This window comes from Sarcophilus harrisii, chromosome 3, assembly GCF_902635505.1.
Source record: "Sarcophilus harrisii chromosome 3, mSarHar1.11, whole genome shotgun sequence".
NCBI classification, from domain to species: Eukaryota; Metazoa; Chordata; class Mammalia; order Dasyuromorphia; family Dasyuridae; genus Sarcophilus; species Sarcophilus harrisii.
Genome location: NC_045428.1, coordinates 166,922,792 through 166,943,349, shown reverse-complemented (window position 1 = coordinate 166,943,349; position 20,558 = coordinate 166,922,792). Strand labels below are relative to the sequence as shown.

Below are 20,558 nucleotides of genomic sequence, written 5' to 3'. Positions count from 1 at the left end.
CAGAGAGGAAGAAATCAGGCCTCTTATCATCCCTCTTCTTTGACCATTAATAAAATCTTCTGTTAAAGAATAGGTTAGAGGTACTTTAAACATATATACAAAGCAAAAAATAAATCCAGTGCATTAAGGAGAAGGCCATTAAAACATGGGAGTTCGGGGGGAATGAATCTGAAGCTCCAAGATTACAGTTGTGGTGCCACAGCTCCCAGCCAAGAATCTCAATTAACAGATGCTTCTTTATTGATTAAAATGAAGCAAATCCATGCCTGCCACTCTAACTGGAGTCCCTGTTTGGAGTAATAAAGAAAGCAGTAAAAGCCAAAAATTAACATCATGCTGTATTCACAAATGCTTCTCCATCTAGAAGATAGAAATCTGGGATTTCTGAGTCCAGGAGAAATTGCAATCAGCAACACTGTTTCTATTTATGTATATGTTTGAATGTAAGCTTATCTGTATCTGTTTGTGTTTAAATATGTAGGTATATATCTATATGTCTTGAATCATTTCATCATATCTGACCTTCATTTGGGTTGTGGTTTTTTTTTTGTTTGTTTGTTTTTTTGTTTTTGGCAAAGATAATGGAGAGATGTGCCATTTCCATTTCCAGCTCATTTTACAGATGAAGAAATTGAGACAAACAGTGGTGAAGTGACTTGCCTAAAATCACACAGCTAGTAAATATCTGAGGCTATATTTGAGCTCAGATCTTCCTAACTCCACTGGTCATAATTGGCCAAAAGAATTTGTTTCTAATGGTAGATTTTCAGGCATTTGGGGAGAGATATTTTGGGACAAGGTTTTTTTTTTTAATGTCTCTGAAACAATACTACATTGTCAGATTTCTAAATTGCTTCCCAGCAGGTCCTTGCTCCTCTCTTTCCAACACAGATGCTGTATTAGATAGTTTAGTTAGATGGTGAAATTATCTACTGGCTGCTTCTACACAATGTTCTTGATCCTGTTCTGTCAGGTTAAGAAGAGTAAACTCAAAAACTCACAAAAATAGTTTATGTTCATTGTCTCCATTTCCTCACTTCATTTTTCAACTCCTTTCCATATAACTTTTAGTCATTCTACTGAAAAGATTCCTTTTAAAAATCACTAGCGATGTTCTAATAATCAAATTCAATGACCACTTCCCAGTTCTTAGTTTTTTATTCTTTATGTGATATCTGCCATTTCCATTTCCTCTTTGAAACTCTCTACTTTTTGATTTTCAATGACAATATAATTTCCTCTTTCCTAAATCCTGCTTCTCTGAATACTCTAATCTGCCACTTTTCCTGGTTACTCTTCCTCATCTTCCTCCCTCAATGTCAACATTTTATAGGGTTCTATTGTGAGCTCCTTTCTCAAATAGCTCAGAAAAAAAAAATACAGTTAAATTTGATACCAAAAGGCCTGGAATCTAGGTTCTCCTACTTACTATCTATGAGCCTTCTATAACAACGTCTCTGAACCATTTCCTTATCAGTAAAATGGAACTTATAAACCTACCTGATCTACCTGCTTCATAGGATTGCCATCAAAATAAGATGAAGTAACATATTAAAATATTATGAATCATAAAAGCTCCATTCTGTCCTCTCCACCACCTTAGTTTGGTTTTCTATTATTAGATTATACATTTAGAATTACCAGGGACCTTGGAGTCTGAACTCCTTGTTTTATTGATGATGGAACCAAGAGAAAGATTACATAACTTGTCCATACAATTAGCAAATAACTGGGTCAAGATTTGAATTCAGGTCCACTGATTCAAAGTCCATTACTATTTCTATCACACCCATCATTTGGTCTTTCAATCTCTTTTTGACAAGAAAAGACATTGTATTTCAGTCAAGATGACTACGTGAATGGAGGCAAATCACTCATTTCCCACGTATCTACTATCGCAAAAAGACTGAAGTTTGCACCAATCAAGAAATACAATAAGAAGTTATTGTATATGACTTCTTCTACCCCAGAACTGCAGAAAAATTATCCAGAATACCACAGACAATAAAGAGAAAAGAAGGCCTTTCCGGAAAGTCCATGCCAATGCAGAGTAATGAGCTGGTTACCTCACAAGACCCAGAAATAGTCAAAGCTTAGTGAAAGTCCCACAGTAGATAATCGATAGTTTCAAATGTGTTAGAACCATGTCTTAAAATAAAGATCTCCCTTTTATCTCCCCTATTGAAAAAGAAAAAAGTTGCATTGTCTGAGTAAAACAAATTCCCATGTTGGATGAATCCAAGTAATATATATCTCAATCTGAACCATGAATTCCTCATCCCTCTGTCAGGTAGGCACTGATCTGGAACTATGGATTAAGATACCACTTCTTCCAGTCACATCACAAGCATTTCACACATTCTTTATATTTTACATTATTAATTAAAATGAATATTCCTTGCATAAGTCACCATAAAGATAAAATGGCACAATGAAAAGAATACTGAATTTGGAATCAGTGAACCAGGGGTCAAATCTTACTCTCCTTATTAGGCACATTGCTTGACCTCTCTGGGTCTTGATGTTCTCAACTGTAAAATAAAGGAGTTTGACTAATGTTTTGGGAGGATTTTTTTGGTTATTGGGTTTTTTTTGGTATTTTTGAACTCTAGACCACTTTTTGAGTTCTATGACCTTCATGCAGTTGTGTCAGACTCAAACAAAACTGATGTCTGTCAGCTACAAAAATTGTCTTTGAAAACAACCTAACATTATCTATACTATACTGTATTTTAAAATTTATTCTGTTAAACATTTCTCAATTATGCTTAAATATTTTTCAGCATTTGTCACACTCTACTCTGGTTAACACTTCTAATCTTAGTGAATACTAAAACTGTACCCTAAGAGTAGCCCACAGTCAAATCGAAATTCTAAATAGATGTCTAGTATCTGTGGTATAGTCCCACGTGGGATAGTCCCACCTGGTGGGTGACCTTGAACCTCTGATTCTTTCTAGAGAACTTCCTGTGTCCATTAACTCAAAAGAAATCCCAAGTCAATTCACAAATCTTCATACTCTCAAGCAAATACACACCTCCAAGTATATCCAGCAGAGACAGGGACCTGAGCAAAACTATGATATAGAACTTTGCTTTTCCAGTCTCTAACTACTACCATGATAGTCAAACCTTTCTTCTCCTCAATTATGCCAAAATGTGAATTTAAGCCATTTATCTTCTTTCTTGAGGTATTTTCATTTTATACTTTGTCTTGAATTATGAAATAAAAGACTATGTCCAGTTAAAGGAATTTCATTGAGAAGGGAAGATATTTGAGGATACAGAAACTTCCCAGATTCCTGAATAAAATCACGTAAGCAACTGCCAATTCCACCCACAAGTAATATTATACTAATAACATATTTACATAGTATTATACATTTTATAAGACAACATTCTTCCAATCTTATGTGATTAGAGTAAATATTACTATTCCCATTTTACAGACAAAACAAATTGAAGCTTATTTGTTGATTGTCTAGGCTTAAGAAAGAATAGGAAAAAAAATCTGAATGCCAATTAAATTTTTAAATGTATCTTGCATTTTCAAGGAGGCAGTTGTTAAACATTTACCAATACACAACTGACCACATCCCATTTTCACTGTTTTTCCATGACATTGGAGAAAGTAAGATCACACAATGACCACAACACATTTGGACTATCTGGATCTGGAACTCACTCAGTGGAGTGCTGTGGGTAAAGATTAAGAACAAACGCTTTAGATAAGGATCTAGAATACAAGCAGAAATTCTTGTTGGGGGGATATATTAGTACCCCATTTATAAAATGTCTCTTTATAATATTTATGAGCAAAAAAATTTCTGTCTCATATCTAAATTTGAACCATATTCTTTACCTACAACCATCCTGCTTTTTTTTGATTTCAGTATCTCTACCCAATTATTCTTCACCAATCAAAATGTTCTTTATTTCTCTTGCTAGTTTTAGAAAAATAGATAATGTATTCTTTTTCTCTGTCTGTCACTCCATCACTCTCTCTGTCTCTGTTTTTCTATCTCTACCTCTGTCGCTCTGTTCTCTCTCTCTCTCTCTCTCTCTCTCTCTCTCTCTCTCTCTCTCTCCCCTCCCTCTGCTGGGCTACAAAAATTCAAGCTAAGCAATTATAATCTGCCATCTCAACAAGCTTATGGTGTGAATGTATTGAATGTTAAGGTGATATCAAGCCAAATTTGTAGTTTTCTTCAGTATGTTTTACCTGTGCAATCAACAAGAAAGATTGGTGAATTATAAATTAGATGGCGAAATAGATGACATGATACTTCATATGGTTTATTTAATTTGCTTAACTATTTAATATATTTTGATAATAAAGAGACAAAAGATAAAAAAAGACTAGGATCCTCAAATCACATTCACTATAAATGCGCTAAGTAAACTATTCATTTTTATTGACACATAGCTCAAACATGGACTTAGCAACAAAAATGCAGATGAGACCATGAATTGAAAAACAAATTTTTAAAAATAATAAATGTAATTGTCTTTCAAAACAAGGTCAAATTGGGAAGGAGTAATAAGAGTAGTAAGTAGTAAGAAAGAGCAATGATCACAAAATCAAAAGATATGGATTCTAGTGCTGGCCCACCAGCACTATAAAATTGTGCATTCCCAGTGATCCAACAGTCCCTGTATCCCAAAGAGATCATATTAAAAATGAAAAGGACTCACATATGTAACAGCTCTTTTTGTGATGGCAAAGAATTGTAAACTGAGAGGATGACTATCAATTGGGGAATGACTGAATAAGTTATGGCATATGAAAGTTATACAACATTGTTGGTTCTATAAGAAATGACAAGCAGGCTGATTTCAGAAAAGCCTGGAAAGACTTATAAAGAACTGATGCTGAGTGAATCTGGAAGAACCAGAAAAACATTATACACAATAATAGCAACACTGTGCGATGATCAAATAAAACGGACTTAGTCCTGAATTTGCATGCCCTAATCCCAACCTTCTATGCAATCTCTTACAAGCAACTGATCATCAAACATTTTAAAATTACTATTATACACCAGACACTTTACTATGCTAACCCTCGAGTATGATCTTAACCCAAATCAAGTAAATTAAGTAAGTATATGATGTGCCTATGTATTAAGCTCTATAGCCCAAAGGAAATAATATATAGTTGAGTTGTTGAGTCACAAAATGGAAGTATGTTAAATTTACACAATCATTTCATCTTCACTTTGCATGTTATTTGCTTAATGTAAAAACTTTCCTATTCCCCAATATTTTTCACTGTGCCCCCAGTCCCACAGCTACAGAGCTACACTAAGGTATACATCGTAATAACCTTTTTCTAAAAGTTTAGTAACTGAAACACATGTATTTTATGTTTAAAAGAAAGATTTTTCTTACCATTTGTCTTCTGTTTTCCACCAAATTGATGCCAATAATTCCCAAGAAAGATCCAAAGCCAAGCTACAATGAAAAGAAAAAAATGGGAAATCAGATCAATATTTCAGCATGCTTAGCAACCTTGTAAGGAGAGTTTAACAGTAAGTAATAAAGCTAACATAATCTAACAGTTTGAAAAACATTTTATGAGAGCAAATAAGGATAATTCATGTTGGACTGGTGTCCTTTGGACTACTCCAAAGTGATTAAATGATCTGCCCAGAATCATACAGCTAGTGAGTATCTGTAGATAAATTTTAACTCGTCTTCTGATTTCATGTCTAGCTCTCTCTCTACTGAGCAGCTAATTAAGACATGTTCCACATGAGCAGAATAAGTAGTTCCTTTCTGTGGTTTCATTTCAAGCACATGAAGAGATGTTCTTACTTCTAAAATATGTCACCAATTGATATGCCTAAATTCTAACAAAAGAGGGTAATTCTTTTGAGTTTGAGAGGGTTTTTAGAACTGGAAATGTGATTCATTATAACTTTACCAAATGCAGAAAGGTACCTACTCTTGATCACTGAGAGATGAAGTGACGTGCCCAGGATTTCAAAGCCATTGCATCTCCTAGATAGAATGTTAACCTAGCCTTTCTAACTCTTAAAGCAATTTCTCTACCCATTATGTCTCTGATGCCTCTTTTCTTTTGAGTTAAAACATGGTTTCTTAACCCTTTTTTGTATCATGGACCTTTTTGGTAGCTTAGTGAAACCTAAGGATCCCTTTTCATAAAAAATTTTGGAAGGCATAAAAAATTATGTAACATTTGACATGTAATTTTCAAAAAATATATTTTAATAACACAAAAGCAAATTGAATACAAATATGTTACCAGGAAAAGGCAACATATTACTCCATGCCTCTTATTAATATCTTGCTAAGAAATTAGTTTATTAGTTATCTTGGAATGAATAGAGTAGAACCCTGAAGGAAAAAGTCAGTTTTGATTCCTATAGAAAGAAATAAAAAGTTCAGAATCTGGAACTTCTTAAAAGGTCAAGTTTAAAAGGATAACAGTGGGAGGCTCGGAGTATTGGGAAAACAGGCACCTAAAAGAGAAGAAAGGTAGGAAAATGGGCACCTAAAAGAGAAGAAAGTATACAAAAAAGATAAATGGAAAAATAAACTTTTCCTCCTTCCCAAATTTTTTAGGGCAAAAGAAGCTGTGGAGTGAGAATATCTCCGTAAGCTGTGAACTCTCAATGAATCTGTGAGAAAATTTAACCACAGAGTCTTGTGAGAGGTCGAAAACTAGGATCTCAGTTTTAATTTTTTTAAAACTAAAAATGTTCTTGATGTGAATTCCTGTGATTCCAAGGTCCTTGCCTATGCTACCTCTAGGCCAAACACAATGCATACTAGATGGTGACAGTGAACAAGAGTGAATAAATTGAGGCTAAGAGCATCAAGTCTAACTCTTCCAGGCAATTTCACCCTGGCAAAAGATGTCTGGCTATCAGATCTGAGATATGAAACAGAGGTATATATTTCTGAAGGAATTCTGAACGTGTGCATAGAAGTATGCAGTGTTGGTTCAGTGATACGTAAAATAAGAAAATGAAAATGATTTGAAGATGTCTTGTTGGGCAGCTTTAGTTAATGTGGTTAGAATCAGGGATATAAAATTCGGCCTCCTTTCATCACTCAAAAAATTCCCACCCTTAAACCTCAAATTGAGTCTTGAAAGTCACAATTAAGATTAAAATATGCTTGGGAGATAGCAGGCTTATGCTAACAGCCTAAAAGGTAAAGTCCTATAGCAAGAAAGAACAGCTAGGTGGAAAAGTAGATATAGTAGTGGACTGGGAAATAGGAAAACTCATCTTTCTGAGTTCAAATATGGGTTTATATATTTAATAGCTGTGTGACCCTGGGCAAGTCACTTAACCCTATTTCCTTCAGTTTCCTCCTCTGTAAAATGAGTTGGAAAAGGAAATGGCAAAACATTCCAGTATGTTTGCCAAGAAAACCCAAAATGAAGTCATCAAGAGTCAGACAAAACTGAACATCAACAACAACATAAGAAGAAGACTGGGACAACTAGGTGGTATAGTAGACAGAGAACGAGGTTTGAAAGCAGGAAGATCTGATCCAGTCACTTACTAATGGTGTAACCCTGGACAAGTTACAATCTCCATTTGCTTCAGTTTCTTTTATGTAAAATGAAGAGACACTGAAGAAAAAAAATGAACCATTCTAATATCTTTGCCAAGTCAATTCCATGGACACAAGTCCATGAAGTCAGGTAGAGTCAGACACAAGTGAACGACCAAACAATAATAGCAAGAAAAAAAAAGGGTAAGTCATTGCCCAATTGAGTAATCAAAAGATGAAGAAATAGATCTCATAACAACTGCAAACTATAGGCAATCATATGAAAGAAAGTTACAATTACTAATCATAACAAATGAAAATCAAAACAACCCTGATGCTACACTTCTTATTCAGTAAATTGACAGAGATGATAGAAGATGGAAATAGTCAATGCTAGAAGGACTATGGAAAAATAGGAACACAAATGCTCTCCTAGTGAAGCTGTGAATTTGTCTAATCATTCTGGAAAAAAAATTTCAAATTATTCAAAGAAAGTAATTAAAATGCCCATCATCTTTGTCTCAGAGATCCCATTATTACCAAGTAATATCAATACCAAGAAAATAAATAACATAAAGATCTATATACATCAAAATAGCAACATATTTTATGGTAGCAAAGAATTGGAAACAAAGTAAAGGCCTGTCAAATGTAGAATTGTGGTACAAGAATACAATAAAAAATTACTGTGCAAAAAGAAATAACAGATATGATAAATATAAATAAGAAAAGACATATAAAATGATGAAAAGTAAATTTAAGCAAAGGCAAGATAATATATAAAATAATTACAACAATTTAAATGGGAAAACAAAAACACAAAAACTGAAATGGAATGTTGTAAAATTATTATGACCAAGCCCTTCCTCCACAAAAATATATAAAAAAGTCCATTCCTCCCTTCCTTGTTGAAGTGAAGGACTAGACGGGGGAAAATACAGATGTTAGAAGTTTTCAATATCAAGATCTTCAGTATCTTTTTTACTGAACTAATTTTCCCCTTCTTTTAAAAATTTTTTATTATGATGACTCTCCAGTTAAGGAGAGGGAAAAAGAACAGATTAGAAAATTATATGAAAAGAAAAAAGCAATAAAATTTATTACATTTAAAAGAAAGAGGACAGATAATAGGCAAATATAGACAGAGAGGGCAGTACTGGCTCTCTTTCCCTAAAATCATCTTATTTTTTATAAAAAGAAGATGTATAAATAGGTAAATAGATATAGATTTCTATATGTTTATATGCCTTCTTTGATGGAATGTAAGCTACTCCAGGGAAATTAATGTTTCACTTTTTCTTTGTTTAACCGTCACCCACACAGTCTCTGGCACACAATAAATATTTAATAAATAACCTACTGATTCATTGATTGAGATAGGGACTCCCAAAGACAAAGAATGTCATAATTTTGAGAGGATTTGCCATGGAGAGGATAAATGTAGATTTTGTTTGCTTTGCAAACCTTAGAAAGAGCTAGAGAAATATTTATCTATTATCATTATAATATAACTCAAATCTGTGGAGTATGATCTAAGTCGCCCAGGTTATGAATGAAGTGTTAGTGAACAAAGGAACATGGCACAGAAATAGAGGTGCTAATTATTGAAGGCAAATGCTCTGTGCAGAGAAGGCGTCACTTGCTGACAGTGTCTCAGAATGAGTTTGCTGATCAGGCCTTTGTGTTCTCAAATGAAAGCACTCTCGATGGTTACCAGTGTTAGGTTTTCCCCAATAATTAATCATCTTCATGAAGAAGAAGGAATTTTCCAAAAATTTCTTTGCATATTAAAAAACGAAAACAATGAATTAGAAATTGAGAAACCTTATATTGGTAAAAAGGCCGGACTGGGAAACAGTAGAGACTGAATCTTAAATGCTTCCTCTGGCATTCATCTTATGTCAGTGGGCAAACCATGTGCCTTTTCTGAGCTTCAGATGGTACCAATACCTATGGTACCTAATTTCCAGGGTTATTGTGAAACTCAAATAAGGTAAAATATATAAAGTGTTTTATAAACTTTAACAAGCTATATAAGTGTCAGCTCTTTTGAATACTGGTTCAGATGCCAATTTGCAGAGTGATTTTAGTCCCATTACTTGAATTCTTTGGGTAACATTTTCCTCATGTTTAAATAGGAGGGCTTCATGAAAGAGCTAAGGTCCCTCTCAGTTCCAATAGTCTATGAACATGTTATTTTTTATCTCCGAAGTACATCAATATTTCAAGAAGCAATGATTTTGTTGCCATAGTGACCCTTCACTGATGCAAATAACTCTCTCTGCCTTAATATATGGTCTGTGTGAGGTACTGAATAAAAAAGTAATCACCCTACCTACATAGGAGGAGGCAGCTAGGTGGCTCCTTAAATAAATAGAGCCTTGGAAATGGAGCCAACAAGACTTATGTTCATAGCCAATGTCAGACACTTAGTATCAGTGTAATCCTTATCAAATCATTTAACTTCTGTCTGTTTCAGTTTCTTTTAACTGTAAAGGAGAAATAACAATAGCACCTACTTCCCAGAAGTCCTCCTGACTTCAGGGCTGGTGCTCTATCCACTGTGCTACCTAGCTGCCCTGAAAATCTTAACCTTAATCTTAAAAAGTTTTAATAAATAAAAAAAGAAAATTTCAATTTATGTTATAATGCTGCCAATAGAATGTGCCCTGAAAACTTTTCAGTAAAACCCCAATATAAACTTTAGCAACCATGATATGTTATGGATCTAGGTATTGGGTATATTCCTTGGGTACAATATATGGTCTACAAATCAATGAACTTTGTTCCATGAGTTTCTTAATAACCAGATTAGTCTCTATTTCTGGCTTGCTACAGCAAAGCCACTCAACTGGCCCTGTCATTAAGAACAGGCTCACCTTTGTTCTAGGATAAAAAATGAGAATAGGACATCAGCACAGATACGATGGTACAATTTTTTAATATAATTCTTCAATAGGATTCATTCTTTAACATTTATTTTGCAACAATGACTTAAGAAAGCCTGCTGAGGATTTTCTCATTTACAACATAGACATTTTCTTCCTAAGAGCAGTTCATTACAATGAATTGCTGACTTGTACACAGAAACTTTAAGTAGTGTTTCACATAAGTGATTTAAATGACACATTTGTCAAATGAATGAATACAGGTCATTCATTCTTTCCATGATTTAATTCCAAAAACATACTTTAAACAATCTTCTTCCATTTAGAATATTTTGGACTATTGCCAAAATATCTATATTTCTTAGAGAATTATACCTGCAATGATATCCTATTTAATCCTTAATGTCATTAATATTCCTTGTTAGGACAGATATTAAATAAATTTTTAAAAGAAAAAATTCTTCTAGCTATTTGTTGATCCAAAGTTTGTTCATGAACTTACAGAAAGATCATGCAGTTCTAAAACCTCAAGGTCTTTACCATCTATAGCTCAGATACTTGCCTTCCATCTCTACAGCTGTTCCCACACATTGCCCTAGATGGAGTTCTAAAAGACAATTATGCCAGAGCATGCTAAAAGAAAAACCTCTTGTGGGTTTCCCCAGGGTCTGGGTTCTGACTTCTGGCTAATGATGGCAAGCTGGCTAAACTCAAAAAAAAAAAAAAAAAAAAAACTATACACAAAAAAATACCTTGCCTCTTACTTTGTGTTCCTGAATGTGGGAAGCCTGAAAAAAAGTAAGAGGCAAGGTATTTATTTTCCAGGGCATTCCAACTGAAGAACAGAGAAAGGAGGTAGAGAAGGTATTCACATGTATCAATGTGAAAGGGAAAGCTGATTCCATTTTTTAAAAACTAAACTCAGACCTGAATTCAAGTTGAGATCCTGTCAAGGCAAGTCACTCTTGTTAGTTTCAGCTCCTTCATCTATAAAATGAGGTAATAACAATATCCACCTCACTGGGTTTTCATAAAGATTAATTGGCCTTTGCAAACCTAAAGTACTTTGTGCAAATTAACTATTTTTATTATTAAAAACTATATGGAAAAGGTGCTCCAAATCATTGTTGATCAGAGAAATGCAAATTAAGGCAATTGTGAGATACCACTACACACTTCTCAGATTGGCTAAGATGACAGGAAAAAATAATGATGATTGTTGGAGGGGATGCGGGAAAACTGGGACACTAATACATTGTTGGTGGAATTGTAAACAAATCCAACCATTCTGGAGAGCAATTTGGAACTATACTAAAAAAGTTATCAAACTGTGCATAACCTTTGACCCAGCAGTGTTACTACTGGGCTTATATCCCAAAGAGATCTTAAAGAAGGGAAAGGGACCCATGTGTGCAAAAATGTTTGTGGCAGCCCTTTTTGTAATGGCTAGAGACTGGAGATTGAATGGCTGCCCATCAATTGGAAAATAGCTGAATAAATTGTGGTATATGAATATTATGGAATATTATTGTTCTGTAAGAAATGACCAACATGATGATTTCAGAGAGGCTTGGAGAGACTTACATGAATTGTTGGTAAGTGAAATAAGCAGAACCAGGAGATCATTATACACTGCAACAAGAAGATTATACAATGATCAACTCTGATGAACATGGCTTTTTTCAACAATGAGTTGATTCAAATTAGTTCCACTTGTTCAGTGATGAAGAGAGCCATCTACACCCAAAGAGAGGACCATGGGAACTGAGTGTGGACCACAACATAGCATTTTCACTCTTTCGTTATTGTTTGCTTGCATTTGTGTTTTCCTCCTCAGGGTTTTTTTTTCTTTCTATCTACATCCTATTTTTCTTGTGCAGCAAGATAACTATATAAATATGTATACGTTTATTGGATTTAACATATACTTTAACATATTTAACATGTATTGGACTGCCAGCCATCTAGAGGAGGGGGTGGGAGGAAGAAGGGGGAAAGAAGGTTTTGCAAGGGTCAATGTTGAAAAATTACCCATGCATATATTTTGTAAATAAAAAGCTATAAAAAATAAATAAATAAAATTTTAAAAAACCCATATGGGCAACTGCATTAAAACTATTTGCTAAGGCAAAAAGATGAATTGATTATGGGGCAGCCAGGTAGTGCAGTGGATAGAGCACCAGCCCTAAAGTCAGGAGGACCTAAGTTCAAATCTGGTCTCAAACATTTAACATTTCCTAGCTGTGTGACCCTGGGCAAATCACTTAACCCCAATTGCCTCAGGAAAAAAAAAAGAGTTGATTATATTCTGAGAAATAAGGTAAAAAAAAAAAATAAAACCCTTACAATTTGGAGAATTGAACTATGAAATAGTTTGGGTTTTTTTTTCAACACTGAGCTGGAAATTCTGGAAACTGGGATGTTAATCCCAGATCTTCCATTTCTTTATTATCCTACTTTAATCTTAAACTAGTAACTTCACTCCTTGTGTCTCAATATGTTCATGTGTATAATTAGGGAGTCAGTCTGGATGATCCCTAAGCTTCTATCCAGTTCTAAAATTCTATGCTTTTCTATGACCCAAATTATCCAGATTGATTATCTACATGGAACAAATTATGCAGACTTAGTTTTTCATTTTAAATATGTCTACTGAAGTACCAACTTCATGTCCCCTTTATATTTCTGAAAAAAAAATATCCTATTCTGAAAGCAGGAATGGGAGCTATAAAAATCACATACAGTTAGATCTACTTCATTCTTATTTTTAGGTTTAGCATATGCAGCATTTTTTAAACCAAAATCAATCAACAAAGATAAACAATTCAAGGTATGTTGTTATTTTCTTTGTATCCCTGTTTCATATATTGTCTGGAATAAGGAGACACTTAAAAATACTTCAAGAAAAATAAAATGGTCCCTGCCCTCAAGAAGCTTACATTCTATCAAAGAAAACAACATGAACATAGAAATGTTAAAGGAATTACAATAGGCAATGAGAAAACAAAACTATCAATCATTATAGATGATATGTTGGAATACCTAGAGAATACTACAGAATCGAGTAAAAAAAAAACCACTTGAAACAATTAACAACTATGGCAAAGTCACAGGACAGAAAATAAATCCACATAAATCATGGGCATTTCTATATTTTGCCAACAAAGCCCATTTAAAATAACTGTAGACAATTTAAAATATTTGAAAGTCTATCTGTCAAGACATAACCGAGAATATGAAACAATCATAAAACAAACATTTTTCACACAAATAATGTTGAATTTAAGCAACTGGAAAATTATCAAAAGCTCATGTGTAGGACATGCTAACAAAAAATTCTATCTAAATTTACTTGAATAAGTAAAAACACAATCAATGCAACCAAGATTAGAAGAAAGCAAAAAGTTGGGAAAGTTTTTTTAGCTAGTATTTCTGATAAAGGCTTCATTTTTCAAAAACATAGAGTTAAGTCAAATTTATAAGAATTCAAGTCATTCTCCAACTGATAAATGGTCAGATTAGAGAAATGCATCTTAAAAACAATTCTGAGGTACCATCTCACACCTATCAGATTAGCTAATATGAGAGAAAAAGAAAATTACAAAAGCTGGAAAAGATGTGGAGAAATTGGAACACATGCATTGTTAGTGAAGTTATACATAAGGCAACTATTCTGAAGATCAATTTGGAACTATGTCCAAAGGGACATAAAATTGTGTATACCTTTTGATCTAGCAATCCCACTAAGTCTATATCCCAAAGAAATCATAGAAAAGGGGAAAGGACTCACATATACAAAAATAATTATAGCAACCATTTTTGTGGTGGCAAAGAATTGGAAATTGAAGGACACCCATCAATTGAGGAATAGCTCAACAAGTTGTAGTATATGATTGTGATGGGATAATATTTTTCTATAAAGAATGATGAGCAGGATAATTTTAGAAAAACTTGGAAACACGAACTGATGCTAAGTGAAGTAAACAAAACCAGGAGAACATTGTACACAACAAAAACAATATTGTGAAATGATCAACTATGATAGACTTAGCTTTTCTCAGCAAAACAATGATCCAAGACTATTCCAAAAGACTCATGGTGAAAAATGTTATCCACATCTAGAATAACAACTATGGAGTTTAAATGCACATTGAAACATACTACTTTCACCTGTTGTTGCTATTGTTTGGTTTTTCTTTCTCATGCTTTTTCCCTTTTGTTCAGATTCTTCTTTCACAACATGACTAATGAGGAAATATGTTTAACATAGATTATGCATGTATAATCTACAGTGGCTTGATTGCTATCTTGGGGAGGGAAGGCAGAGAGGCAGAAACACTTGGAAGTCAAAATCTTACAAAAAACTACCTTTACATGCACTTAGAAAAATATTATTATATGAAAAGAGAAAATAAGTATACATTTACACAAAATAAATACAAGGTAATTTCTGGAGGGGTGTACCAGTTGGAAGGATTGGAAAAGGTCTCACATATCAGATGGCATTTGGGGTAAACTTTGAATTAGGGACTCTAAAAGGCAGAAGTATGCAAAATAAGAAATTCTCATCACTCAGTTTAGGCTAAAGTGAAAATTATTGCAAGTTCCCTATTTCTGTTGCTGAATGCTCTCCTGAGGTTGTATCCATAGATTGCCTTACTTGTCTTAAGACATTGCCCTGCTCCTATTACACACCTAGTACCATATACTACATTAGAGTTGTTTCCCCCCTTCCCCTTCTCCTGGCTCTCCTCACTTTTGAAGTTCCCTCTGTCCCTGAAGCCTCCTACTTCCATTGGAAACTTCCTCACTGAACCACTATTTTGTAGAAGAGCCCAAAACAATTATCTTTCATTATTCTCATTGTTTTGCTACTGACTTTCTGGGCTACATCCTCATTCCCCTGGACAAGTACCTGCCCATTCCCTTTTCAGATTGGTTTTATGTAAGGTCTTCCTCTGTTAGAATATAAATTCCACTAAGACAAAGACTGTCTTTCTTTTTCCTTGTATTTGTTTCCCTGCCAATTAGCCTGATGCCTGGTACATATCAATGGTACACATGTTGGTACATATCATAATCATTTTAAATAAAGGCTTGACTTTTTTTCATCTAATGAGAAACCAGGAGAGTTAAAAGGAAATCAGAGGATGGGGGAGGGCCTGTGGGGCCAATCTATGCTATCTAGATAATATCTCCTTGAACACTGACTTGGATGGAATTCCATGAAATGCCTTCCACAAAATTGTCCAGAGATAAGTGAATTACCCTAAAGCAAAATTAAGATTCCAATTGATGCAGTTCTAGTGGTAGAGAATTGAGGTTGAGAATCCCCTCTGGTTGGCACAGGTTCAATGTGAAAGAATTCAGGAACCCAAAAAGTCTCAATAGCAAAAGGTATTTTTATTGGCACTGAGAAGCCAGCTTTGCTAGGAAGACAGACAACTCACTAGCAAGAGGTCCTGTCAGAGAAATAACCTTTGTTATTGAGAAGAGAATATCTTCACAGCAGGCAAGAGTCCTGGCACTCAGCTGTGTCAAGAAGAGAGGTCCCTTGGCAAAGCATAATCCTACTTCGGACTTCTGCAAAGATTTGGGGTTCAAAATTGTCTTTTTATTGGCAGTCTGAGGCTTGGTTCTAGTTGAAAAGAGTCAATGCCCCCAAGCCTAGATACTTATCTTGGAATTTCAAGCCACTCAACAGGCCCAGATCTTCAACTGAATAAAATCATTTTGAAGGCTTTTCCCAGAGCCTGGAATTTCCTGAAGAGGATTGGGCTACCCCCAAAAGATCAGTGGAGAGTGACTTGACCAAGATCTCCAATTGAATAAAGCCACTTAACTGTTCTGGGAAGATATGCTTTCTCAGACTTTTCAGAGTCCAAATCTCCCTTCTTTCATAGATCAAAGGGGAATTCACCCCCATTGCTTCCCCCCAAAAGTCAAAGGGGATAGTTTCAGGGTTCACCCCCATCACAATGAATTCCCCAGGAAATATCTAGAAACCCAAAAGCATTTCAACTGGAATAGTGGTATCAAATTCCTAAATTACTTAGGAAACCAAAAATTAAAATTATCTGTGTGGTATTGTATCTTTATTTATTTTGTCAAACATCTTCCAATTATGTTTAATCTGGTTCTATAAAAGGGAGAATCCAAGTGGCAAGTTTTATACCTTGGACTAGAACAGGATTTCTTAAACTCTTTCCACTCCTGAGCCCATTCACTTGAGAAATTTACACTCCAGGTATATAGGTTTATAAAATAGGTATACAAATCATTTACTGATATCCAATCAAAATTTTTTGACCCCCGTATTCAGTTATATGACTCCACATGAAGGGATAACCCACAGTTTAAGAAGCTTTAGACTAGAACACTGGATTGATGAAATTTAGATGGCGATTTAATGGGGAAGTGTGAAAGTCTTCTAGCTAAGTTTAATAAAATTTCATAATTATAAGATGGGGAGGCATGCTTAGATGGCAGTTTGTCTTTAAATGTTCTGAGCATTTTAGTGGTACTAAAAGTTTAAGATGAGATGATGGTGTGATATGATATCTCCAAGAATCTAATGGAACCTTAGCTTGCATTAAGAGAGCATTAATAAGCTATCAAAAATAAAAATCATCACACAACATTCATTCTGCTTTGAATCAGAACTAATATGTAGTATTAGATTCAATTCTAGACCCCATATTTTGGGGAAAAAATTAATACATTAGAGAATGCTCAAAGAAGGGCAATCAGACTGATGAAGAAACTCAAGTCCATATCATATTGATGAGGTCCTGGGTGACTAGATGGGCATTGACAGAGAGAACCTGAATTATAGTTTACAGTCTGGAAGCCTAGTTACTCCTTGAGGTAAATAGGGAAGAACATTGATGGAATCATCTAAACCTTAAGTGGGATCTTTGATTCCTTGTGAAATATCTTGAACTGACAAAGTTATCATAATCCCTGTTACTGTATCTAATCAGAAAGCCAAGTTATGATATCAATCCCATGGTTATATTTTCCCTATAAAGAATTGCATGGAATTAACTAAGTGAAGACATTCTCATGGGAATATCTCTTTAAACTATACTTTAATTGTGACAAGAGATTTTATAATAAGAAGTAGAATTATAGCTAATAAAGTTGCAGGTGTTTGTCCCCTTTTGTTTCCCACCACCTCTTAATTAGCATCTAAGTACCTCTTTTAAAGGCAACTTATTCTTTTGTTTCTAGGTTAGATTTCTGGGATTAGAATATAAACCCAAATTCTTCCAAACAATGGGAGAAAAGGCCAAGCTGGGGGGTAGAAGAGGGGCTTCTGGGTTCAGGCTATTTAATTTTGTGTTTTACAGTTTTTACTTTGCACTCCTTTTATTGACAAACACTTGTTAGATGGGAGATACCTTTTCTGGAGAGATCATAATAAATCCCTTTTTGCTTTTTCTTACTCTGAGAGTCTCTGTTTTTGTGGTCACTACTGTTCCACAGAAAATGTACTCTTATTGTAAACCTCCTCTCCCCCACTAAACTTCTTTAGGAATTTGCCTCACTGGTCAATGATATAATTTCCCACTTGCCAAGCAGCTTTCTCCTTAATAGCATGTTCCTGGTGGCTAATTGTGAGTTGTCCTAGAAAACTTGTCTTTGCCAGTATTAATTGCTGAAACCTCTTTAAAAACCATGATAGATTTAGGCTGCATTTAGGTAGCATAAAAAAATCTTTGCTTCTTGATTTGGAAAATGTATTTTGATACAAACTTGATGAGGTCTAGATATAGGGTATCTAAATGAAATTAGGGTTTAATTGAGGTCTACTGACAGGTTCGGGGTACAGGGAGTCAAATAGAGCTTCCCTGCAACCCCCTTGGATTTAGCGAAAGGATATGGAGTTAAATGAGGTCTAGTAGCAGCATGAGTCCCCTGTAAAGGAATTTACAAGCCTGAAAAGCTAGATTGATAAAAGAGGTTTATTATGGGGTTTGGAAGTAAGGTTAAAATATAGTTAAGGAAATAGATGAAGGTAGAGATAAGATGGCATCGGAAACAGGGTGGCAGCAGACAGAAGGTCCTTGGGGTGCCAGCATGTTTTGACCCTCTGCAAAGAGAGGGCTCCAGTTTGATTCTTTTATAAAGAGAAATTTAGCTAAAGGGGCTTGAGGGTGGTGTCCCAAGTTGGCTCCTTGCTAGATTTCAGTGGGGGCTTGAGTCTGCTTGGTGGGGGTTGGGAAACCTGAGCAGATCATTAGAATGAGGACTGGGAGAGCCAAGTTGGCTCAGATCTGGGTGGGGGCTGGGATAGACCCGGATCTTCTATTGGAATTCAAAGGGGTGCTTTTGACCAGGATTTGTGAATCAAAGGTCCTAGCTTCCTGAATTGATAATTCATCAGTTGGGAGAAGTTGGACATCAGAAAGGAAGGAATAAATCAATTCTTAAAGGGACCACAACCCACATCAATCTGAGACACCAGCTCATAAACCCAATTATTTTGGGTTGCCACCATGAACCCCATCAATATGAAGACAGGATGGAGATGGCTAGACTAGAAGCAGCTAGATGGTGTAGTGAACAGAACACCAAAAGTAGAGTTAGGAAGATCTAAATACAAATCCAGTCTCAGACACTCACTTAAACTCCACTTGCCTCAGTTTCCACAACTATGAAATGAAGGTAATCATCAAGTTGTTGTGAGGATAAGATAATATTTTAAAGTACTTTGTGAATTGGAAACTGCAGGTATGCTCATGCTCATCATTTGAATGATTATTGAACAAGTTATGGCATATGACTATAATAGAATATTAATTACTTGCTATAAGAAATGATGAGCTCAATGATCATAGAAAAATATAGAAAGACTTGCATAAAATAATGAAGAATAAGGAAATTAGCACCAAGAGAACATTGTTTACAGTAACAATATTATTTTAAGGATGACTTGGAATAAAAAACTTATTTTGACTATTATAAATAACCAAATTAGCTATAAAGAAAATATGAAATAATACTATGTGCTTCCAGAGTAAAACTGATAGAAAGTATGTATAATTTTACATATATGCATACCTATTTGTTTCTAATGGTTAGTCATCTCTAGGGTGATGGATTTGGGAGGGAAGGAAAAAAGTTTACATGATAATTTTGTTGTATATTTGAAATGAATAACAAGTTGTGTGTAGTAGATTTACAGTTTCATATGCAATCATCTTTTTTTGTTGTACTATGTTATGGAAATTCTTGTTTTATTCCATAAACTAAAAATAAAAAATAAAAGAAATTCCTTTAAAATACTTTACAAACCTCAAAGCACTATGTAAATACTAGTTGTTGTTGCTGCCACTTTTGTAGAGTACTGGAGGGAGATGTGATATCTATCTTCAAGTATCTGGAATGCCTTCTAATGGAAAAAGGATTATGCTAATTCTATTAGATTTGAAGAAATGAGGAAAAAAGTGGAAGTTACCTAAGAGAAATAGAGAGACAGAGAGAGATAGACAGAGACAGAGACAGAGAGAGAGAGACACACACACACACACACACACACAGAGAGAGAGAGAGAGAGAGAAATTTAAGTTTCTTATAAGGAACAGAGCTACCCAAAAGTGAAATGAACTGCTTTGCGAGGTAGTAGATTCACCTTTACTGAAAGTCCTTAAAGACTTTAGCTTAAACTAAAATGAAATAACTCTCATTGGAGATGTTGAAGAGAGAGTATCTGTTCAACTATATGTTGGACTATATGTCCATTCAAGCCTCTAATTTTTAAACTTTTTGATTTTAATGGAGAGAGGAGTTTCTTTATCAACATCTGAAACACAAACATTATCCAGACACATGGATTGGATTGTAAACTTATTTTGATTTCAACTTTCAATTTTATAGCACAAAACAATTGGAAAAGGCTCTAAGAAATGTGAAATTTCCCTATCCACACCACAGAATCCAACTTCTGGCACAACCATCCCAGGCACATCTGTGCTTCACTCACAATAATTCCTGGATAGTAGCCTCCCACAGTCACATTCTCAGTTCTGGTTGTTGCTGCAAGGCCAATGGTTAGTATGAAGATGGATGCCACCAGGAGAGAGACAGCAAACCAAAGAGAAATCTGCTTTCTTTTTGCAAATTGCCCTGTGGGGAA

The 20,558-nt window shown here is 34.8% G+C and overlaps 1 protein-coding gene across 1 annotated transcript in view; it reads right to left on the bottom strand.

Annotated features, from left to right (window-relative positions):
* The window catches only part of TMEM255B (transmembrane protein 255B), a 118,373-nt gene that overhangs the window by 83,458 nt on the left and 14,357 nt on the right, over positions 1-20,558 (bottom strand). The window contains exons 2-3 of the mRNA XM_031958756.1: positions 20,406-20,548; positions 5,391-5,453 (exon numbers count right to left, since the gene is read on the bottom strand). Coding sequence (XP_031814616.1) covers positions 5,391-5,453; positions 20,406-20,548 — 206 coding nt within the window. The remainder of the gene's footprint in view (positions 1-5,390; positions 5,454-20,405; positions 20,549-20,558) is intronic.